At 43.5% G+C, this 24,234-nt stretch overlaps 3 protein-coding genes across 7 annotated transcripts; 1 reads left to right on the top strand and 2 right to left on the bottom strand.

The window, feature by feature from the left end:
- LOC129587218 (uncharacterized) lies at positions 1 to 17,966 on the bottom strand. 5 transcript variants are annotated; one of them, XR_008690293.1, is made up of 3 exons: positions 17,761 to 17,966; positions 17,189 to 17,327; positions 1 to 502 (listed from the first exon to the last, which is right to left on the bottom strand). XR_008690293.1 is itself a non-coding variant. In XM_055480841.1 (3 exons), exons 1-3 carry the CDS (start codon positions 14,172 to 14,174, stop codon positions 280 to 282), a joined length of 321 nt encoding a protein of 106 aa, XP_055336816.1. In that variant the 5' UTR covers positions 14,175 to 14,439; the 3' UTR covers positions 1 to 279. The 5 variants fall into 5 exon arrangements, 1 of the variants encoding a protein (XP_055336816.1); XR_008690290.1 differs by lacking the exons at positions 17,189 to 17,327; positions 17,761 to 17,966 and adding exons at positions 716 to 6,485; positions 14,151 to 14,439; XM_055480841.1 differs by lacking the exons at positions 17,189 to 17,327; positions 17,761 to 17,966 and adding exons at positions 6,412 to 6,485; positions 14,151 to 14,439.
- Positions 15,783 to 17,119, bottom strand: LOC129587220 (uncharacterized). Its single transcript, XM_055480844.1, has 2 exons — positions 16,363 to 17,119; positions 15,783 to 15,870 (listed from the first exon to the last, which is right to left on the bottom strand). Exons 1-2 carry the CDS (start codon positions 16,925 to 16,927, stop codon positions 15,824 to 15,826), a joined length of 612 nt encoding a protein of 203 aa, XP_055336819.1. The 5' UTR covers positions 16,928 to 17,119; the 3' UTR covers positions 15,783 to 15,823.
- Positions 17,268 to 24,234, top strand: LOC129587219 (uncharacterized). The gene is made up of 4 exons (XM_055480843.1): positions 17,268 to 17,941; positions 21,961 to 22,061; positions 22,313 to 22,588; positions 23,365 to 24,234. The coding sequence occupies exons 3-4, from the start codon at positions 22,396 to 22,398 to the stop codon at positions 24,141 to 24,143; spliced, it is 972 nt and encodes a 323-aa protein (XP_055336818.1). The 5' UTR covers positions 17,268 to 17,941; positions 21,961 to 22,061; positions 22,313 to 22,395; the 3' UTR covers positions 24,144 to 24,234.

The following is a 24,234-nucleotide window of genomic DNA, read 5'->3' on the forward strand; positions in this document are numbered from 1 at the left end:
GAGTGTTTTGTTGGACAGCCGAAATGCAACCACCCTAAACCTTAAGACTACAATTAAAAACACAGAAAAATAAGCGGACCAGGTCAGCGGTTTAGACAACGAGCTACTGATCTGTGAAAGCCCAAAAATTAATATTAAACAAATCTAGAATCACTAATTGTGTAAAACGGCCGGTATAAAATTTGTTTTCGAGCAACCACATGTCAGAAACCAATTCGGATAATCAGAAAAATATGCTCGGAACGAATCAAAACACATAGTCTGCAGAGAACATTCTCCTCAACGTCCAAACGCATCTCGATTGCATTCTCGCGAACGCCAGTCACCCATATACGGCACCACAGTTTGAGCAACGGCGGGTCGGTATACAGCATCGAGCACCCCAACACGGCACGCTGGACATCCACCAATAATAACAATTTCCCGCTGCGCCACCGATCCAGCTGCGCCATATCCTTCATCTTCACTGTTCACGTACCAACTGGGAAACCAGATTGAAAACCTGCCGCAAAAAAATTCATTTTACTATTCAAAGCGCCTAGCCTTCATCAATGAGCGTCGCTGCTGAAAAAAATGCATTTTTCCTTATAACCGTTTGCTCACGATATACAGCAAGCTCATTATTACTGTTAATTGTCAAACTAAAGGATCAACGACTACTACTTTATTTGCAGTTTCGCAATAACTCATCGCAACATGTCAGATAAGGCATTACCTAGTGTTACATAATTTATGGCAGAGCGAAATAAACGGAAAAGGTCACGGCGGTGTAAGACCGGCCGGTTTCGTAGTCTAATATGTGGTGTTTACGGAAATATGCATAAACGGCAACGAACGAGACGGCAATTGCGAGTCAGGAATTGTTATTGAAGGAAATTAGGCTGCACGGCTGTGACTGTCGTAGAAAAGCGCAAAAACATCGGTATAAAAGAGCAACAAGTGGAACGGTATATCAGATAACGGCATGTACGGGCATATCGCCCTTAACAATCAGAAAGCGCATTTCATGAGAATCGTCACATACTAAGTGATTCAGGCATTGGGCAAGGGAAAAGTAGCGAGCCGAGCATCAGGACAAAGTACATGTAAAACTTCTCTCCATGAAAAAAGGACTGTCCGCAGTCCATAACTAATATAAAAAAAGCAGAAAAGCCAGTCAACCAGCAGTACGATAAAGCAGCTGTTTTTGCATTTTAAAATTTTCGAAACACATTCATGAAATAGCAAATAATAATATGCAAGTAATAGTTATACTTTATACGGTTAGAAGAAATACAGGTAATATAGCGGAATAATCTGAATTTTATTTTTTGGAACGCTTTTAGGAAAACCGGATTGAACCGAATTTTCATTTTATAAATGTTTTGGATTTTAAATTCTCTGACTCATTTTATAATAAATGCGGTTCAGTCGATGATATCTTTCGATCGCTCTTGAACTTGAACTTTGATCAGCGGTTAACCGTACACCAAAACCATAACACCACACCGTATTTACGCAAATAAACAGACATTTCATTTCCTGAGGCAAAATCGACACAGTACAATTTATAAATATTAAGTCGCTGGTTTCAAACATTATTCATTCGCTTGTCTAAACACACGCCTCTTTTTCCCTTTTTTTTTAATGCAGCTTTAGTGCATTCAGTCTACGATGCTAAACTCGTGTCTGGCTGGTAAAAATTTTTTTTCGTCTGCTGCAGTCGAGTCGCGCGTGTGCGATCTCGTACGAAATTCTGTTCTGTTTTTTTTTCTCAGCAATTTTCAATGCTGTTGCTGACGGGTTTTGGTCAGAGGCATTACAGCAAAAATTTTTTTTGCTGTTGCGGACAAGTTTTCTGCAGAGATTTCACAGCAGATGGTATTGCTGTTTCAGACAGGTTTTTGTACATCGATTCTAGACTGCGTTAGTTGAGGTAATTTCGAAGCATGTGAGCGATTCTTCATTCGCGTAGACACTGTGCAAACAAACTGCTGCACCAGCTTATCCGTTAACTATATTTTTTTTTAAATTCCAATATCTAATTTTGCCCCAGAAAATTTCGATCACAGTCTATTCACACAAACACCATGCGCTACCCATGGTTGTAATGCAGGTCGTTTAATCTGATCACGCACTGTTCGTTGTGAGGCGGTAATGACTGATAAAAATCGGCGACCTAAAGCTTCGGGTAGCGAACCGTATATAACTGGGTTCGCTGGAGCGAACCTTAAAATTACTGGGTTCCCGGGGATAGAAACGGGTTTATCTCCAAGAACTTTTTTTTTTGAAATTCAAACGAAAATTTGACAATTCTCGAAGGAAATTTCCTGACCAATATTTTTGATAAATTTTCCACAAAAAATAAAGCGATGCTTTTTACTGAAAAATTTAGGTAAAACCTGACCATGTTAAATTTGACGAAATACAAGCGAGAACCTGACTTGATTTGAATTGTCTTAGCAAAATATAAAAACAAAAATCGCATAAAATACAATATTTTTGAAATTTTGCAATAGAAATTTTTTAAGAAATTTTAATTAATTTGCTGGCTGACTTTACATGAGCGGGAAAATAAGGCTAATGCTAAGCGGTTATACGCTGCTCACGGTCGGTGGAGTTCCGTACCGAACCGGTGCCAACTTCCGGCGCTGTTCCATCAACGCATTCCCAAAGGTCACCGTCGGTTCCATCCGTGTTCCGACCGTGTGCTCCGGGGAGGGAGTCCTGGCGCCGATTGTTGATCCATCCGAGTCCTCAGCGGTCGTACACGCATTGGCGTAGACGGGATCCTGTCGGACGGTGTCCAAAGGACGGTAACGCGGCGTCATGGGAATATCCACCGTCCGTGTGGGTACGTCCCGGGACGGGTTCCGATTGGGGGTTTCCGTAGCGGTCGCAGTGAGCGCAATCGTTCCCTGCCGTCGAGGCTGAAAATCATACTGCCGGCGCGAACGCGGGCGGCAACAATCTAGAAGACAGCTGAGAAACGCGATTACCGTTCGGTAATACCGAACGCAAAATACCACAGCAATGAAAACGGTTATCGAAGTAAGCGAAATATTTAAGAGACTATGCCATGTCATGGACTTCATTGTACTTTGAACATATTTTGGAGTAATTATGGTACTCAAATTTGAAATACCGGTCTCCAACATCAGGCCGGATAACTCGGCTGTTAAGTCGAGAAACCGAAAAGGATCCATTGACAAGGAGTCACCGAGAGTGTCTTCCAAGTTATCCGTCAGGAATTTGGCAGTATAATGCCAATGTGCAAGCGTTTTATGGAACGTAGGGTTTACAGGAGTCCAGGCACCGTCTTGGTAGCGGTAGAGAGTTCCGTGTATAATTACCACGGAGTGCCGATGGAGGCAAACTGAGTGCCTTTTGAGGGTCTCGCCGTCGAGGGCGATCGTGTATCCGCGATCGTCGTTTTCGGCCGCGATGTACGGATCTGGTCCGCATGTAGAGTACTTGACTCCGATGGTAACATTGACTTCCGTGCACTGGTAGATAGTCGCCGAATCTCCAAGAACTACGGCAGCCTGACATTTGGGAAAACCTAGTTTGCCTCCGACGACCACAGGGAAAACTGGCTAAGTAGAATCAGACTTTCCATTTCCGTTCTGTCGGCCTGGCATTGCAACTTGTGCAGGTGATTGAGGATTTTCATTTCTTGAAACGCGAAGAAATCCTCAACGTACTGAAGGTGGGACGATAGTAAGGTGGTAATTTCTGCCGAAAGATTTGCATTCAACCGACTTTGGATGCCAACAGGGGGGACGAGCCGGAGGGCGGATTCTCTCAGTGACGTTAGGACGATACCAAGCGTGGTAAAATTTTATGCGAAGTGTCGGATGGGAGCGGACATAATGAACAGATGCGCCTTCATCGCATGTTCGTTCCATTTTTTCTTCAACCGTAAAGCTGAGTTGATGTAAATGGTCCCGAATGTGGATCTCTCCTGATTTTAATTGGAACAACTGCCCCCTCGCTGTCAAGAACCGTGTTAGCACGACACTTCGTATGGTTTTTGTCGGTAGTCCACACGTAAGTTACGTGTGGATGGACACTGGACTCGGAGAGAATAGACGAAGAAATTTCGCCAGTGGCGGACAGTACTGGACAGTCGTCACACGTGGTTTCGAGGGTCACGTTCTCTAAGAGACAGGTAATGACGTCGGCCCGGCGGTATTGGTTCCACCGGCGGTCAACCACAGGCATTGCGTCGTATACCCAAGTACGTCCACTTTTGGTCATGGCGTTTCTACTGCATGTCTTTGTTCTGACCATGTCACGGCACTGATCAGCGGTTACCGGGAGTGCGACCTCAAAATTCTGGCTGTTATAGCCGCCGAAGAAAAAACCTTCTTGTATCGTGGTTTTCATAACCATCCGACAAGCGGAGCCGGAGAAAACTCGAGTAATGTTCTTATAGTCGAGAAGATAGTACTTCACGTCATGAGTTTCTCTGATGGGGCCGTCTAACTGCTCGCACCGGATTCGCGCAGAAAGGTCAGCGATTCCCACGTATTTACTCCGTGAGCAGTCGCATAGCGTAGTGTTCAGTCCGGAAGTACCCGACAAGGTACAGAGTAAAGAAGGACGGAAAGTGTCACAAAGCTGGGTAGACCAGCGCGCATGCGTTTTGCAGGAACTGGAGGCGGCGGTGCCTCGTTTTCTGGTCCTGAGTCATCGCTCGTAAGACCTTCCCGATTTCCTGGTTTAGCCGGAGCGTATGCGGGGTTGTGAACCGTAAGTCCCTTTCTCGATGGTTCTTCGTCCAAATTCACAGTTACGGTAGATTCCGCGTCGGAATCAGAATATGCTTCCAGAGGAGGTGGACTGTCAGAGTCCTTCCTCGCAGTAGAAGCGTTTTCCGTCATCGGAAACAAATGTGCGCAATGAGGACATATGTCGCTGACAGCGCATTCTGCGTGATATTTGTGGCCGCGAATACACTCCATCATCGGCGGAGTGCATTCTACCAATACCACTTCCGTACCGCAAACGCACATTCGGTGGCGGTAGACGGCTATGAGACATTGGGTACAAAGGAAGACGGGACGACCTTTCTGGTACAGGACGCGGGCATCTGTTGGTTTATTACACCTTCCGTTATTTTTCCGCGTTTCACAAAGACGAATGTTAAAAACGTCTGTCGTTCTAGATGAAATAACCATTGCGTCTTCTCGATCCCTGTTAAGGAGTACGAAGTCCTGACCGATCGCCCGGAGGGCATTGTTCGTAAAGCATTTGCAGTCAAAACTGATATCCGTATCATGGTACGCGACATGACAGGCGTGCTCCCTGGACGAAGTCGGAAAAATGCCAACATTAGGAGAGCTATGGATTGGTAAAAACGGCATCAATGCTTTAAAAGCTATTGCCCTGGATTCATCATTGTGGGGGATCAATGTTAGAAACTGATATATCAGCGGATGGTAGTGAAAATTTCGGCGATAGGTTTCGTAAGTGTCGGCAACTTCACCAAGGTTTTGCCGTAAAAGCCATGCCCAGAGCCTTTTTGTCAGTGGCGCAGAATCAGGATGCGTTGTTTTGGCATAGCGGAGTACTACACAGACCTGATCAGTTGGGTCTGCGTAAGAATTTTCCTCAACGATAAAAAACGAATGCGCAAAATCGTGAGCTATTCTGTTATTGAAATCCCGTTGCGCGTGCTCATAAGAGATTTGACCGGGAGGATACCCAAGATGTCGATGGTAAATTCTGGTCGTACTACACTGATCACAATGGTTGGGTTCTTGTGTACGGTGCCCTGCCTGACAAGTTTTAACGGTCAAATCGTTAGGATGCTGAAAGTAGCCGTCGGTAAACAACTCGTGGTTGGTGGCTTTATAAAAGCATTCCAGACAGAAGAAGTCTGGAACAAGCTTATTATATAAATAAAGACCGTAACGTTGAGCCCGATTGCTACACCTCACGATCGGTGCATTGAGCTCGGAGTAATTAATGGTCTGGGCATCGCACCGGCCCGGGTCAGTGTTACACTGAAAGGTCAACGAAGGCGTCGTCATATCAAGTTGTGTCGTTGCGCATCTGCATGCGAAAGGTGCAGGAAAACCGCGTGTTAATCCGTAATTTCCTACGGCTAGCTTAGCCAAGTACAGCGAGGGAAAGAACGGCTTGAGCGGTATATCTGTATCAATTTTGGAAAGGGCACTTATGCAACTTGTAAATTCCGCAAGACGAAGATCGTCAAGAAAAGTTTTGTTTACGGTTGTTATACGCTCGATTTCATTGGAATCCAGAAATGGTTCAAGATAACGTTTTAACACCTCCAATCGGGCGAACGAAACCGCGCGTGCACTAGGTACTTCCGAAATTACAGTTGTCAAAACTGTTTGACGATTGGCAAGAGGGTGAAGCTCATTAGCAACACTCACGTGACAGAAATGGTCAAGTACGTACCGGTTGCCCAAAGTCGATGGGTTCAGACCGGTGTACCTGTAAACTGGTGCCTGACGGCCGTTGGGATCAACGCCCTACAACAAAAGAGAGAGAAAGTATTAATTTTAGATAAATTAAAATACCAAAGCTGTCATATGAAAATAAACTACTTGTTTCTTTTTATTTTTTAAATTTTATTATCTTTTTATTTAATTTTAACCGATGATACATGAAAGAATAAAATATGAATGCTTATTTTTCTCTCTTTTGTTTTAGGCGGTCCGAACGTCGAACCGTCTCCGTTCCGTTAGTTCCGGTTATCGGAACGTCAGGTGGGTTGTGGACACTGGATCGTTTGTTTCTCGACCCTGTTCGAGATCAACGTTATCCAAGTCTCTTTTCCCCTTTTTAAGTGGTTCGGCCAGAACCGACTCAACGTACGGTGTGTCCAAGCGCTCGCTATAGTGGCGCAAACGCTGTACATGGACAACCTGAGTCTTCGGCCGACCACGAAGAGATTCAATTTCGTAATTAACTTCGGACACTTGAGAGACGATCCTCCAAGGCCCGTGCCAACGAATTAGAAATTTTGGAGATAGGTTATTTTCAGGAGAAACAATTTCTTTTGGCGGTCCTTTTAAAAGGACCAGATTGCCAGGTGCAAAGGCGTGTTCACGACGGGTAACATTAAAGCGCGGAGCCGTCTTATCTTGCGCGTGATTCGCCATGAGGCCGGCAACCTCGCGTAAGCTACTTAGGTACGTCTGAATTTGACTTGGAAGCGTTTCATCAGGCTCTTCGAAACCAAGGTTTTCGCCAGGATTGATAATATTATCGATTGGATGAGTCGGGTTATACCCGTGCAACAATTCAAATGGAGAGACCTTAACCGTGTCGTTCACCATTGTATTCAAAGCAAAAGTTATCGGTATCACAAGGTCATCCCAATTTCTATGTGTCGGAGACACGTAGTGCGCAATCGCTTTAACGAGAACACCATTTATCCTTTCGGTGGCCTTAGGGTTGTATGCCGTAGTCGTACGATGAGTAATGCGCGCTAGGCGCAACAAATGTTGCAAGAGACTTCCGGTGAAATGAGTCCCGAGATCCGTAAGGATCGACCTTGGGCACCCATGTCTGGAAATAACTTGCTCGTACAAAAAGTGTGCCGCGTTGGCGGCAGTTGCAGCTTTCACGGGTCGCGCTTCGATCCACTTTGTCAAGTGATCGACGGCAACAATTATGTACCGGTTCCTTTACTGCTCGGTGGGAATGGACCAACGTAGTCCATACCCACACATCGAAAGGTTGACCGATTTTGATACGTTGCAGAAAACCATATGGTGGTTTTAGCGGTGGTTTCAGTACCTGACAGGAATGGCACGAAGAAATGTATTCCGCAACATCGTGGGCCATGTTCGGCCAGTAATATTTGAGATACAGAGCTTGAAGCACCGGGTGATCCCAGGATGACCGAGATCATCGTGATACGCCCTTAAGAGAGTGACCTTTAGTGAACTAGGCACCACAATGAGATATACCGGATCGTTGCCGCGAAATACGATTTTATACAAAATTTTCTCCTTTACGACGTAGTGCTGAATTCGCGTTCGAAATTTCGCGGTGTCGGTGGCACCGTTCAGGATTCCCAAAATCTTTTTACAGAATTCGTCAGTTCCCTGTAGAGCAGGGATGTCGACCGTTGAATCTGGTACGACTAGGGCGCAAATCTGCGGTAACGGTGGTGGTAAAGGTGATCGTGAGAGAAAGTCGGCTACGTTATTGGCACTTCCTTTTCGGTACTGGATCCTTATGTTGTATGGGCGCAAAGCCAGGATCCAACGAGCGAGACGACCACTCGGGGTCGGCGTTTTAAACAAAGGAATTAAGGAGTTATGGTCCGTCACTACGGTGAACGGTTTCGGACCTCCGAGGTAAAATGGAATTTGTCAGTAACCGACCAGAAAATAGCGAGGAGCTCCTGCTCGGACGTATGATAGTTCTTCTCTGCATCGGTTAACGAACGACTTGCGTAGGCAACAACTTTGAAACCATCAGCTTCGCGCTGTGTCAGAACGGCGCCCAGTCCATCGAGACTGGCATCCGTTTCCAGGACGTGCTCCTTTTCATTGTCAAAGTGGGTGAGGATTGGTTTTGTAATTAATGAGTTTTTTATATCGTCAAAGCGCGCTGCGACGCAGCAGACCAATGAAACGTTGTGTTTTTTCTTGTTAACTCGAGAAGCGGGGCGGCAATGCGCGAAAAATTTTGATGAATCGCCGATAATGGCTAGCAGCGCCCAAGAATCCCTTAACGTCCCGGATACATGCAGGTACCGGACGAGCTAGATAGCCTGAACGTTTTCGGATCTGGGGCAATGCCCTGGGAATTTACCATATGACCTAAGAACTTTAGTTCCTTCTTCCCAAAGAAGCATTTGCCTGGTTTGATTTTCAGTCCGGCTTCTCGAAGCCGTTGCAAAACGATTTGAAGGTTTACTAAAAGATTTTGCCACGAGTCCGCATAAATTTCAACATCATCAAGATACAGTATTAAAATCTTTCCTTTGAGATCGCCCAGGACGCGATCCATCATGCGACTGAAAGTCGCAGGAGCCGTACGCAATCCAAAGGGCATTACTTCAATTGGAAAACGCCGTCCGGCGTTCGGAAACAAGTAAGACTCTTGGATGAGTCATCCATCCTGATTTGCCAGTAGCCACTAGCCAAATCAAGGCTAGTAAAGTAACATGAATTTTTAAGACTGTCCAAACAGTCGTCGATTCTGTAATGGGTAGGGATCAAAAATAGTGTCCTCATTCAAAAGCTTGTATGAAACACAAAATCTTAAAGACTCATCTCTTTCGTGCCAGTACCACATTGGCACATCGTTCTGAAATTTCGCATGGGCTGATCACGCCCTTTCGCAACATATCTTGGATCTGTCGAGTGATCTCGACTTTTGCCATTCCGCGAAACGCCGAAGCGGTTCCACGACTGGATTCGCTTCCGGTTTCAGAAAAATTCTGTGTGTCAACACGTTACAGGTACCGAGGCCTGATCGTCGGTCGAAAGACCTCAGTAAAATCCATGAGCAAACGTACTAGTTCGTTCCGTTGTTCGACCGAAAGGTCACCATAATTCAAATTTTGAAAATTAATGTCTGAAACTTTTGCCGCAATTGTGGTAGGACCAAAAGGTCATCAATGTCATCTGTGATTTGAATTATTCTTCATAAAACGCTTGAGGTTTTCCGGCAGTAACTCTTCCAACGCGACTGCACTATTCTGAATCTCTTGGTCCGGAACCTCGAGGGTTCGCGTTTCTGTAACAGCTCTATTGGCATCCCTGATCCCGAAATTCTCTGTAACGGGTTCCTGATGCTTAGGATTGTTTTCTCTTCGACCTCAAGGTTAATTAGTTCCTGATTACCCGCGACCTCAGTGGCAGGTTCCTGGTCTCCGGACTCGAAACCTCCGACCTCTAACTTGAATTCTTTCTGAATGCCAGTGACCTCGGTGACCGGTTCTTGGTCTCCGGATCGAAATCCCCGACCTCAACCTGACCTTTTCAAACTTTTTGTTCTCGTTGCGCTTCAGCAACCCAAAATTGAAAAACTTTTCACGATCGGCTAATGCCCTTATCATACTATCTTGTCTCCTTTCCTTCCCATCTTGGGAGGAACCTGCGTCCAACAACTGTAACCCTCGGGGCCTGCGGGTTCTGTACCATCAGTGTCTGTTTTCCCGGAAACTGTTCCGCCAGCAGAACAGCTTGGGAAACTAAGTTCGTAGATGCGGCCAAACCTGGGCTCGCCTTCTTTCTGAGCTCGCCCGAAATACATTTCTCAGACGGATTCTCCGTTAGTATTTCTACGGCAACTCGTTTGCCTGTCTTCGACCATCTCGTGGGTCGGATGGACCGTGTAGAAGGTAAATGGGATTAAAAAACCGGCTTCCCATTCCTTCATCCTGACCATTATCCGGGTTTGCAAGGCCGGAAACAGTAATAAAGCAAGGGCAAGACTACAGAATCATTACGCAGTGCTTTAGAATGAAAATCAATTTGAATCCGTGTTTGATTAAGGTAATCAATTCCGATTATTACCTCAAAGGGTGCTTGGGTTATAACAAATAATTCACATGGTTGTACTTGGCCCAAAACTTCAAGATAGACATCAATCTTTTTATTTAATTTACGTTGTGATGTTATTGTGGTGACGTATGGGCCATCAGTATCAATTATTTCCAAACCATTAAGTTTCGCAAAACCTTCCGTAATTAATGAAATCCCTGAGCCGGTATCGAGTATCGCCCGGCATGATATATTATTCACACGAGCCCGACAGATAATTGGACCTACTTCACTATTTTTATATGGGTTTATGATGAAATGGTCTGTGCGTGCGTCGGTACCACGCACAGACCCATTCAGTTTAAAGAGGCAGGATCGTCCATCGGGAGCTGTTCCCATGAATCCGCCTGAAGGTTACTGTGATAGAAAACTCGTGTCGGATTTGCAGCTGTACCGGCTGCCGGAAAAACTGGCGGGAGCTGTGGTCGAGCGGGTTGCTGACCACCTGTAATCATAGGGACAGGTTGGGCTGGACCCATAGCGGGATATGCATTAGGTGGGGGTGGCGGTCCGTAAGAACCGCGAGCTACTGCGTTGGCGTAGGTGCTTCGACCTCGACCGCGACCGGTCGATCCTCGGTAATTCCGACTTTGTGGGTTTTGCCAGCAGACGCCCTTAAGATGGCCTGCTTTCCCACAGTAATGACATTTACGAGACTCGCGCTGCCGGGTATCGCGGCGTTGACCACCGGCTTCCAACTAGCTAAGCCTAGCGCGAATAGGTTCCATTTCAGCTGGATCAGGCACCGCAACATCGACTCGTACGGCTTTTGCCTGCGTATCGGTTGGGGCGAAAGTTTCCGTAGGACTGTGTCGTCCGTTTAACCGTTTCGGTTTCAACCCGAGGCGGTCGGCGTGAAGGTCCCGCACCAGCTTCAGGAAAGGCTAAACGTTGCCTATATTTATAGGCGCGCGATATATTCAGTCGCTCGAGAAAATCTGTGGTATCCTCGATCTCGTCATAAACGGAAACGATTTCTGCTTTTAAGCCATCAGGCAAACCTTGGAAAAGGTGTAATATCAAATCATCAGGGAAGCGTTAGGATTACGCGTCGTCACAATACGCGTAATTCGCGTGACATACGCGAGAGGGTCATCAGTTGAAAGCATTTTCAAACTGGTGCCTTCGAGGTCAAAGTCGATGGATTTTTCCCAAAGGTCTCTTTAAGAGCCTTCTTCAAATCATCCCAGCTATTGTCATCGGGACGATTGACAAACCAATGGAGGGCGTCGCCCTGAGACAAGCTCGAAGACAGCTAAGTAACTGTCCTGACTTCCACCCGTAAAGGGTTCCCTGTGACTCATATTCAAGAATAAAATTATCGACATCCTCAAGAAAGTCCCCGTGAATTTCGGCATGTCCCGAATATTAGGGGCCCGAAGCTGAAAACCTTTTTCTGCTGGCTGATTATCGTCATCAGCGTCGCCTGGCGCCATGGCCTTTGCTGACTTTTATTTGCTCTACGAGGTTTCCGGTTTTGTTTACGTAGTATCGAAAGGCGACCTTTCAGTTCGGTCCAGCTTAAATTTTGATTCACAGCGGACCGGAGAAGGTACCCTGTGGGCGAAGGCGATAGGGATTCAATTCTCTGGTCAAAAGGTATTGCCGAATGAACACTCAGATCAGGTGATTCATAGAAAGCTGTGTTGTGTAGATCTGCTTGATCAACCGTGTGGGGGTCGGAGTCCGAAGACGACTCTACGACGTTCCCAGGAAGGGTTGGCTCTGGCTTCTTGTTTCGATGCTTGAGCCAAAATTTATCAACCGTGGAATGGGAGCTATACCCGAATCCAGGTTAAATCAATCTTATTAACACACAATTTCAAACGACGGGTAGGGCCATGACACAAAAAAGTAGTAGAAAACAGGAAATGGGTTTGGTACCACGATTGTTCAAGAAGAAATTATCGGACCGATCGCTGAATACAGAATTGGTAAAAACAGGCGCAGCTGACTTATCAGTTTTTGTCATCCGGCTGCGCACAACAACAGCCAACAATCTTGGTAAGAATCTTTACCAGAAAAACATAACGGGATGATTCATCCCGAGGTAACGATTCTCTTATTTTAATATAGAACGGGTCACGTTTTGGAAAAATAAAGTTCATCTGATAACATACATGTTGAATGCTATGTGCAGCATAATATTTATGCTGTTTAAATGGATACGTACAAAAATAAAACGTAGCTCTATAGAGCATAACCGGAAAATATGAATATTATTTGCAAGAAGAAGACAAAAATAATAAAATGAAATCCAGAAAACTGTAAATAAATTTCCGAATGATGAAACCACATCAAAAAGAAAAGAGAATCTTACAATCGATGCGGATTTTGTCGATGCGCATTAACCAACAACGTGTTACAGCAGGGACACACGGTTTCTGTTATATACTGGAAAACATAAAGGTCACTCAGGTTTTGTCGAGGCGCAACTAAATGTGCTCTCCTGGACTCAAGGACAATACAATGGACAAACAAAACTTTTGCATCATTGCTGAAAATGGTAGTACAAAAATCTGCGAATTCATCAACATCATCACTTTCTTTTGTCTGCCAAACGCTGTGAATTATTCGGCCCGTATGATCACGTGAAACAGTTTTATATGTGAATTGCATTTCACAACAGATTATTGAAAAGAAAGAGATAAAGGAATATGTCGATTTAGTCCAATGCAACAATGAAATTCATACATAAGAATGTTTACAACAAGGGCACGTTGCCTCAGCAATATATTTTTGTATATACGGATCCGTACTTTTCTCACGTACATTAATACCGCTTCCGATGGGGTTGAATGTCACGTAATCAATTAATAATGCCTCAGGATTATTTTCAAAAAAGGCATCACAAAAGGAATTGAAAGCTTCTTCGTCAGCGTGATTTGCATTCCGAAAAAAACGCCAGTAGATTACGCCATCAGATGTACGGCGACAAAGAACTTTATAGTCGAATAACATTTCTTAAAATGTCTGAAAGAAAGTAAAGAAATGCCCGACAATGATTTTCATGAAAAGAGAATGTACGCAATAAAGACGATTAGAAAATGCAAATATTGAAATATTAAAATACGGAGATTAGTGATTTATTCTATTCAGGAATTTGCAGCACATTGCGCATACCACCAAGCGATACCAAACGATCAACAATATCCTGAACAAGAGAATCCGTAATAGGCATTTTAAATAAAATCCCTGTATCTTCAGTATCCAGGTTTTTCCACTCGACATACAATACAGTCGAATTTTGAATAAACAGATTATTGCAAAATGCCGCTAGTTCATTATTATTTTGGAACGAATAAGTCTGCGACAATTGATGTATATACACCTGATTATTAATTCGCTGCACAAGAGATAATTCATATACCATATTTAAATTTTATCACGAACGATGCATAATTAATAAGCGGGATAAATTATAACAAACGTTCCGACAATAGTCAAAAGTACACAACAGTATTACAGCATATACATTACGGCAGAATATCTGACATCACTTGATGCATTGACTCTAACGTTCCAATCGGAACGTATAAGAGTATGGTATATTCAAATATACCACTGGCAAATTAGCGTTGGTGAAAAATTAATTTATTTTAAAAATTAATAACTGGTGCAACTTACAATACGGTGTTGCGCTTGATCCATCGTAGAACTGTGAACGCGGGAAAACGGCTTCCGTAGACGAAACGTAAGGCGGCCGGGTGGTCAGGTAACGGAATAACGATGCCGTAAATACCGGTCGCACGCGACTGTAGTAACCGACAGGTGGCTTCTCAGGATCGTCGGACCATTTGTTACGTAAATAATTGGCAGAGCGAAATAAACGAAAGGTCACGGCGGTATAAGACCGGCCGGTTTCGTAGTCTAATATGTGGTGTTTACGGAAATATGCATAAACGGCAACGAACGAGACGGCAATTGCGAGTCAGGAATTGTTATTGAAGGAAATTAGGCTGCACGGCTGTGACTGTCGTAGAAAAGCGCAAAAACATCGGTATAAAAGAGCAACAAGTGGAACGGTATATCAGATAACGGCATGTACGGGCATATCGCCCTTAACAATCAGAAAGCGCATTTCATGAGAATCGTCACATACTAAGTGATTCAGGCATTGGGCAAGGGAAAAGTAGCGAGCCGAGCATCAGGACAAAGTACATGTAACACTAGTGCCCTCGCACATCGCTATTAATACTTTAAATTAACGTTTGCGCGTACAAACAATACTTTTCTGGAGTTGTAACTTGACCTGTAGTAAAATCATTGTTAACGGCCCCTGCAGGAAGGGGATGGCGTATACGTTAAATGTACGTAATAAGATAATTACGTACAATGTTTACACAATAGCAACATTCGCGGTGACATTTATTGGAAAAATAAACTGACAATCAGCAGCAGAAGGAAAATAAACTGACAATATCCTCTGCGTCATTACTCAGCTACAGTCTACAAAACAACGCCCTTGACATACCTACCACAATCTTCACGATCTCACACCACGTAAATCTTTCTCAAACATTACATCTTCTGTCGCTTTCTCGGTTTCTCCAGTTCAGCAAAAAAATTCTCGATCATATCCTCTGGAACACAAAACTCCGGAACATATGTATTGCACTCGTTCGAGTAACCCAAGTGTTTCACAAAAAAAAATCGCATGCCACCAAATGCCTTCACGGCAATGATCCTCTCCGGTCCAGTACACGCCCACTCACCAACACATGCGCGCACTTCTGCATTTACAATATTATTAAATTAAATAATAATTCACAAACTTCATCTTTTATAAAAATTTTGCTTGATCATTAGGTTACCTTTGTAATATTTTGTGTGCCATCGAGTCTTAAAAGACCCGAGCCCACACCCAGTAATAAATTTTCCTAACAATCGCTTTGGCTTTCTCTCATGGCCTTTCTCTTCCGCTTTTTGCATTTCGTTACAAAAGCTTACAAACTTCATTCGCACGTCTTCTGCATAATTGCTCACGTCCAACTCACCATCAGTCAGATGGAACAAAACTGTAATAAAGTAAAGCATCACTAATCCACAGCCATACTCCATGCATACTAATATACTTTGAACATCCACCTTCACCATCTGTTCCATTCTCAACCACTTTCCCATTTTTGGGTTGCTCAATACATTATCACCAAATAATACTTTCACAAATTTCACCCACTCATCTTTATGGCAAAGCCCAGAAGAACAGAAATTATGACACCCTAGAACACCAAAAAACCGCATATTAACGGAAGTGGCCCGGTACATAGTACCAAATTCGTTTACATAAACGAAAACCGTCACTTTCGCGCACTGCCAAACACATTTTGTTTCAGTTCATCACATCCTGTAACCACATAATTTGTATACACTGCCGTGAATACCATTCTAGCGCGCAACATCCGGTTCGGAATATTTGGTACTAGCAAACTCCAAGAACTATAATCAGACTCGATCAGGTGCAGCTAAAGTATCATTATGGACAGATCTGCTTCAAAATTATGCAAATAAATGCACATAACAACGAAGAACGTTATACACCGATCCACATTGTTCAATCAAACCGATTTGAAGAAAATCAAAGAAATCGGGATCGTTTTAAGAACGATCATCATCGCCATTTTTATTTATGTGCAAAACTTGAAGAAGATCGATCCATAATGAGACTTTTAGTACACTACACTGATACAGATTGTGATAAAACAACAACAAAAAGGGATTTCCGAGTGCGTAAAAGCGAAAATTTTTGTGCACGTACTCGAATTTTCTACCATGAACCAAACAACTTCCTTAAAACCATCAATATATAACACAAAATAACAATTCGAATTACCCTTACCCTTTTCCCCCACAATAACCAAACTCCCATGTGAACCAAATTGAGTCTTTGTGTAAAACGGCACCAACACACATTCCGCATCACGGATCCACTGAGATGCCTCCAAATCACCCAAACCCGGCACACCAATAATTTCACCAAATTGACCTTTAGCATCACCAAACGTTGTCACCCATCTTAGCGATTCTACTCCAAAATAAACGACTCTTTTCTCCAGTCCTGCTCCTCTCAAAAAACTTCTGACCATATGATCAAAAAAACTGATCGGTTCCGGCATCACCGGCTTGAAGCAATTAAGCAACTTTCTGAAAAAGTTGAATTCTTCCCGTTTCTCCGCGATATTTTCACCACGTACGGATAACCCTTGCTCAATTTTTCCTCGAATTCCGGGACATAGAGTATCATATTTAGCATCGAACAAATGCCTAAACAATTTCTCACTGTCTTTAAATCGCTCCTTGCACTGATAACCTTTGCTCCCTTCTCCTAACCAATTTGCGCTGCATAAAAACTCTTTTTTCACTCTGCATCTCGTGCTTCTTCTGCACTCAACTTCCCCCGACATACTAAAATACTGACCTTTCTAACTTATCTTTAACAAAATGCTAGACAGGTACACAAATATACCACTGCAAACCATTACACTGATTACAGTAATCATTTTCTAATTAAAATTGACAGTCAACCTTTACACCACCTCAATCCCGCAACCGTCTCTTTTATTTAGGTACTTATATCCTTATGTATCCGCATCCATTCTTTCGTTACTCGGCAACATAATGGAAGTGCATAAATTTTCGAACTACCTTCTCCCTATAACCCTTACCACACACAGTATTACCACGTCAACTTTATTCTCACATCTCTCCTTCACTTCCACAGTTCGGCAAGATGGGGCGAGCGAAGCGAGCCCCCGTCTTGTAATGGTATACCGGTCATTTACTTTGATCCCACGACAATGCGACCTAAGAATGAAAATCACTGGACTGGTTATGGCACACTGTTAAATAATCATGTCAGTCGCAGTTTAGACAGAATGTTACTGCACTGAAAATAAATGTGGATAAATTAGTGCGTAAGGAAAGACTCCAAACGTGCAAAGCGCAAACGCAGTTTCCGCGAATGGATTACGAATTGGTGACATGTCCCTGGCCATCACTCTCCAATTATTTATCATGCTTATACGATTTTGAATGCGCATGGTGCGCGCCTTATTTTGGTTAAAAGTTTGCAGTCATCGGGATTTTACCTTAGCAGTCTTAGGAAAGCTCAGCATTTTACTAGTCAGACTCACACTCAGCGCCTCAGCGCGGGCCCCTTATTTTGAATGCATTATTTTGAATGCGCCTTATTTTGTTCAGTGCAGTGTTAAGTCGGATTTACGGTACATTGCTCCACCTTGTCTTGCAATAAACTTCCTGTCGACGATCAATCAGAGAGGCACGGAGTGGGCAAATCATTGTCATCTGGAACGGTTTTCCTTGGACCGCATTGTGTTTTTGTCCACCTGATTCGACGCCGTCTCCGGATGGTGGGAAGAGTCGACACTCTGCGAAAAACGAAATATGGCCGCAATCAAGTAAATAGAAATATTGCCTAATGGTATTCACTTATTGCAAAAATAACGGGAATTGTTCGTCAAATTTTCAGCTGCCGCGTTAAATAGGCGGCTAAAGTAAAAGCTGAGTGGGCGGAATGTTGTTTCAGATAAGTTAGTCAGATTGCCGATTCAGCAACCAGCCTACGCACCGTACCCAGTTTTCCTGCTATCTCGCCAGACGGTAAAGCATGGGCATTACGCTGAAATACAATATATGGTACCCGTTTCAAGTGGCGTGATTCATATGTTTTCGAATTTCGCTCAGACCTTGCAGTTTGCGAGTCCGGTTGTGTGCAATGTGGCATTTTGGAAGGTGTGCCTTTTTCTTAATATAAGTATGTACATCGTCGTTAACATATTTGACTGCGACGACTGAAATTGCTACTACGCCCGCTTTTTTTTAGAAACTGCAGATTTTCTGGTGGCAGCTTCTGTGGCTTGCAATATGCATTAGATACAGCCACGATTGCATGGACAAAATTAATGGTATTCCGTTACTTACTCCGTTGTTTCTGACAAACCTATCAACGAACCGGCCCAACGCCAAATTTGAACTATGTTACTACGGTATTACGAGTGTTGCAAGACGACGGTCGTTCGAGGAAAATACGACCATGGTTTTCTTCGTTGTAGCGACACTCGGGGATTCTTCGTTAATACCGTAGTAACATGGTTAAGTCAACCGTAGTAAAACCGTCGTAATTGAAACAGTAGTCGGCGGTATGTAACTACCGTAGAAATACGGTGGAGAAGCAAACACATTCTACGGTGGGAATACAGTCGTCCGTACTATGGGATATCTATTTTGTATTTCTGTGGGCGGAAACCATCGTAACACGGTAGTATTTTTATTTCAACTGGAACTTTAGCGTTTACTAAGATCACCAAGAAAAGGCTAGCAAATTAATGATAAAAATACAAAGTAAAATAAAAGTCCATACATCAGATCTCTGAGTCTGCTCACTGTCAGTGATGTAAAACAGTAAACCAGGAAAACGGAAATGATTTTAGAACTCTGAGTGCAAACAAAAACAGGAATATTTTTTATGGAATCCTTAAACTGCTCCGGGTCAGTGGAATATTTCCGATAAAAGCGAGACTGACAGTTTGCGACGCTTTATCCGAGTTTTTGCGTGGCGCATTTCTGCAAAATAATAAAAATAATGATCAATTAAAATTATCACTGAATACAGGGTATCGAAGAGACAGTAGTGTAATAATGGAAACCGACTAAATTAAGCAAATGATAGCGTGCGGTAAGGTAAGTGATTTTTCTCAATATGAATAAATTATGTAAGTAATATTGCAGAAGCAAGGTATTTTGCGTGTTGATTTAGTACAAGTAATGCGCGCGTATATTTTGTGTCTACATAGCGAACATGGGCAGATAAGTCATTAAAATTATTACCAATTGCAGTGACAGAACGTGGCAGCCTTCACGCGATGGCGATGTATGGTGGCGCCGCCAATGTGTAGTCGCTGGGATGCGTTCAGGGTATCTGCAACAACAGCGGTTTGGGAGAGAACTAAGGTCTTAGAATATTGCCAATAGCAATTTTTCGACCAGACGAAAAATATTGCACCCATCCTAGTATTTTACTTCCATAATACGTATTAGAATATTTTACTTGCATGATACATAGAAGAAAATGATATTCACTCGCTTTTGAATATTACTGTATATGAGTCACAGTCACACTTTTATATTCGTAGCATAAAAAATCATTAAAGGAAATCGTAATTGACTTAATCTTAATCTTTCCTGTTGCAAACTTCTGGCCGAGGACTGTTGAAGGTTTTAAACGTTTCCAAATTCTCTACAAAATGCATATCGATTCAAAACCTTGCAGCCTGCACTCAGTGACTGCAGTCCATGCAGTTCTCCAGAAAACTTTTCGATTTTTTAATCCTATTCTGCAATAACGCGATAATTATTCATTCTCACAATCTCACAGACTCATTTCTGCAGAAACATGCATTATATTCTGCAGCATTTTAAAGTATTTGAGAAGCTTCGGTAAACAATACAATGTTTGAGATACTTCGAAAAGATAACCTTACCCTTATAGTTCTTAGTAGTTCTTACCTCCGCCGCATCCGCCGTCCGCGGAATATTTTTGGACATCAGTCCAGCCTGGATAAGCTGTATGGGTCTTTTGAAGCATTACGAGCTATTCCTAACTTTTTCAGGCCAAGTTCGAAAAAGAATAGTTACAGTTTTAATAGAATTTAAGCAAATGCGCTTCTAAAATAGTGGTTTTAGGTTTACATTTCAACACATGCGGCTCAAATGTTAGTACAGTTCGGTTTGCTCTGATTCGGTAACGTGGCCGAGAGAAAAAAGCAATGTCTACCGCCACAAGGTGATAACTACGTCTTTACCACCAACAAGATTAGTCAGGTAACTACCGGCTCGGCCAAGCCGCGAAGGTAACGAAAAAAATGAATTTTTTGGAACAAAACCCTCCAAAATATTTCAGTTTCGGACATTTGTACAAACGCTCTAAAGTGAAGAAATTTTTTGGGCTAGCTCCAAGAAACCTTAACCATAATAACGAAAAAAAAGTAAATTTTAATCGAGCGGCGCGCCAGAAGGCTTCGTAAATTAAAGAGTATTCGTAGTGTGTCGGTACCTGGTACCAAGTAACAACAGATAACTCCCGAACCGGATGTTGCGCGCGCAGTTAGATCTTCGTTCAACTCATACTAACTTCTAAGTGGATGTTGCGCGCACGCATGGCGTATATATGTATACAAATCATCTGGCTACAGAATGCCGTAAATTTAAAGTGTTTAAGGGAAGTGTCCCGGTACATGGTACCGAGTTGGTGTACATCAACAAAGTCTTTCAATTTCGCGCACTTCTAAACCTTTTTTCTCTTGTTTATGATATTCTCTAGCCAGATGATTTGTGAACACTGGCGTAAAAACCGTTTGGGCGCGCAACATCCGGTTCGGGAGATATGGCTGTTAGAAAATCCCAAAAAGTTTAAATGCATTCAGGTGTACCAAAAGTCTCATCATATACCGCTCTCCTTCAGATTTTGCACGTAAATGCACATAAGCTCGAACAAGGTTTTTACACCGATCCACTGTTCTAGAATTTTTCAAATTTTGAAATTTATTTTAAAATCCGAAAAAAAACATGAAAGTTTGGATCGGTGTAAAACGATCCTCATGGCCACGTGCATTTACGTGCAAAACTTGAAAGAGATCGGTCCATCATGAGACTTTTGGTACATCTGAATGCATTTAAATTTTTTGGAATTTTCTAACGGCCATACCGACCGAACCGGATGTTGCGCGCACAAACGGTTTTCACGCCAGTAGATACAGATCATCTGGCTACAGAAGTGTCATAAACCGAAACAAAAAGCGTTTGGGAGTGCGCGAAAGTGAAAGTTTTCGTGCAACAACACGATTTTGGTATGCACAAAGTTGCTGACAGGTGAGTGTATGTGTAAGGGTCACTGTTCAGGGCTACTGAGAGAACGGAATTTTCTACTGCACACGAGCGGAAGACAGTGCGTAATCGCGAAATTCATTGTCTAACAGCTTGGTTTTTGTGTGCGTCTTCCGTTCGTATGTATATGTAATAGCAGGTCCTGTAACTTCCGTTCACTCAACAGCCCTGGCCATGGATTCCTGAATTTGTGCACTGGTATGGACTTTGGGTTGAAGCGTTCTGAGAATCATATATCGGGCCGCAAAGCGCAGTAGATCAAATACTCGTAGTATGCGGTCAAATAATATCTCGTACTATCTGTTCGCTTTAATCTTTCTTCGCCTCGCCATGCTGCATCCTAATAAATCTTGGACAATAATCTCGGATCGTAAAATAATTATTTTCAGGGAACTTGACTGTAGGTCAAAATACAGTCGGAGGCGCAGCCGAAGATGACTCTTGTAAATGAAATATTGAAAACCGGGTTTTCCGTATAATTACTGTACAACTTTGGTAGGGACTATTTCAAAGCAGCAATTTTGTTTTCTTGCAGATGGATGCACCCAAGGCCAATGAGAAAGCTCAGCAGGGCTCGTGTGTGACGGTGTACCATGACCGCATCATTCGATCATCAATGTTATAAGCCGTTGTACAGTTCGTCTTACACTTATGTCATTAATTGCATTGTTGTGCTTATTGCCAAGCACACTACTAAATAATAATAATTATAATCCATACCACAGCATCCATTGGTTTTCGTTACCTTACCAACCGGTTATCACGCTTTTATTGAATTAATTAGCTTCGATTTTGATACGTAAATCGCCTCAATAAAAAATACGAAACATTTTCCGCGTAAAGTACGTACTAGGCAGTTTTTGCTGCCTCCACAGATTTTTTTGCAGCACTTCCCGTACGTTTATTGTGGGGAATCGAGCGATTTTGGTGTGATTTTTCATCAGGATATTTGGCTCTCCTCAAATGAAAAATGATGAAAAAATCGGTGGCAGTGGATATTTTTTGTGGGCTGCTAGTTCTGATTGCTGTGTGTAATCTGCAGTTTTTGGATGCATGCGCAACCCACTCGGCGAGGCAACCTACCCGAACGGATGCAGCACTAGTACTGCAAAGGGCGAAGGCCGACCTCAGAGCCATATTCGAAGAATGCTGGAACTATACCGGTAGGTCAGCGTGTGTACAGTAATTACGGGTGATTGTTGTCTTATTGTTGGAACACAGTGCACAGGCTAATTTAATGTAGAATTACGGATACCGCAGTATGGTATCTTAGCAAGGAATTAACTATATAAGCAGACCGTAATACCAGCTTCCTCAGACGGGCGCCCATCATGGAGATCGAACGGTTATAAAAAAATTAAGAGGCATTTTAAATTTTTTTGCAATGTACCTTATACCATAGAACTTCAATGGTATTTAAGGTAAAGAGCAGGTCCTAAATAGCTTCTATGATGGTGTTACATCGTTCGCAAACATCATTTGACGTGCAAATATTCTTCTATCCGTACAAACATTGTCTCCGAAAACTTAACACTGTACAATAGACGAAGTATACGAAAAACATACAAAAACAAGAGACATAAAAAAACGGAATAACATAAGAACAAAATTAGAAGAATAAAAACTAAATAATATTAATAATAAGAATAAAAACAGAAACAAGAAAATGAGAAGATGAGTACATAAAAAAAGAAGAAGAGATAAGAAAATGAGAGGCGACCGTAGGACGACCGGCTGATTTCTAATTATTTTTGTCAAGCGTGCATGAAAATAATATATCATTGTTATGTAAGGTATTGTTGAACTTGATATAAGTATGATTGGGACAGATACTTAAGGAGCAGAAAGCGCGAGTTGTTTGTCTCTTGCATAAACACCTGACTGCATGACGTTTATGAACGTTAAGGAAACGTATACTGCATTCATTGTGTGCCCGCAGCTTTTCGTCAGATCCATCAGGCGGAAGTGTTGCACATGAACACGAATCCTGTTCGGCTGCCGGAGCTCTCCGCGCCCCCTCCCGATCCTAAAGGTAACGTGCACCGTCCTTTCTTGGACGAGACCATCAGCCTGGCGTGCGCGGCCGGTTCGAGTCAGCCGAATGATGTGGTGTGGAAACACGAAGGTCACCCGTTAGCCCTCAACCAGACGGCGGGAACCTTTCGCTACAGCCGCGCTCGTGACAATTCCCTCACTCTGCACAACGTCACCTACGCGGCGTGGGGCAAGTTCGAGTGTCTGCAGCGCTGTCAGATGGAAGCGTGGTGCGTCCAGGCGGAGTACTGGGTCTTCCCCAAACCAGTGCCTAGAGTGCACGAGGTTTTCACGCAGCGCCTACTCCCGGTGGTTGTTCCGCGTTACACGCCCTTCTCGGTCACGTGTCAACTGGAGTTCCCTTGTAGTCCCGAACCAGCTCAGCACTTCGTCTGGCGTTATAGCGGGATCTATCTGTCCTGGCCGCCGGGTCACTACCTGCAGCAGACGGCCTGCATCGATCCAGACCGGCAGACGTTGATGATCCACACCAACTCCACCGAGATAACCGGCGCCGACGGTCGTCAGCACTGCGCCTCGACACTGACGCTGCACGTGCCCTGGCCGGAGCACAAATTAGGCAGCCAGGTGGAGTGCTGGGCGCGCTCCGACACCACCCAGCAGGAATGGTACGTCCTCGCCACTCCCGTTCAATTCAATGGAAGCCTGCCCTTCCCGGGATAAACGTGGTTGAACTTTCCTAATATTGTAATTGAATGCGGCTCGAATTAAGAAATTTGTTGTTGGTGCTCGTCTTGAGAACTCTTACCAATAC

The sequence above is a fragment of the Paramacrobiotus metropolitanus genome, unplaced genomic scaffold (assembly GCF_019649055.1).
Source record: "Paramacrobiotus metropolitanus isolate TYO unplaced genomic scaffold, Prichtersi_v1.0 Parri_scaffold0000024, whole genome shotgun sequence".
In the NCBI taxonomy this organism is placed as follows: Eukaryota; Metazoa; Tardigrada; class Eutardigrada; order Parachela; family Macrobiotidae; genus Paramacrobiotus; species Paramacrobiotus metropolitanus.

What these genes read in the sequence shown, in the direction of transcription:
- LOC129587218 (XM_055480841.1), bottom strand. Translation starts at nt 14,174, where the DNA reads ATGGATCAAGCGCAACACCGTATT. An exon ending in ATCAAGCGCAACACCGTATT is followed by an intron (nt 6,486 to 14,150) that starts GTAAGTTGCACC and finishes CTTTTGTTGTAG; the next exon opens with GGCGTTGATCCCAACGGCCG. An exon ending in CCATCGACTTTGGGCAACCG is followed by an intron (nt 503 to 6,411) that starts GTACGTACTTGA and finishes TTTTTGCGGCAG; the next exon opens with GTTTTCAATCTGGTTTCCCA.
- LOC129587220 (XM_055480844.1), bottom strand. Translation starts at nt 16,927, where the DNA reads ATGTCGGGGGAAGTTGAGTGCAGAAGAAGCACGAGATGCAGAGTGAAA. An exon ending in GGTTATTGTGGGGGAAAAGG is followed by an intron (nt 15,871 to 16,362) that starts GTAAGGGTAATT and finishes ATGTGGTTACAG; the next exon opens with GATGTGATGAACTGAAACAA.
- LOC129587219 (XM_055480843.1), top strand. Translation starts at nt 22,396, where the DNA reads ATGATGAAAAAATCGGTGGCAGTGGATATTTTTTGTGGGCTGCTAGTT. An exon ending in AGAATGCTGGAACTATACCG is followed by an intron (nt 22,589 to 23,364) that starts GTAGGTCAGCGT and finishes GTGTGCCCGCAG; the next exon opens with CTTTTCGTCAGATCCATCAG.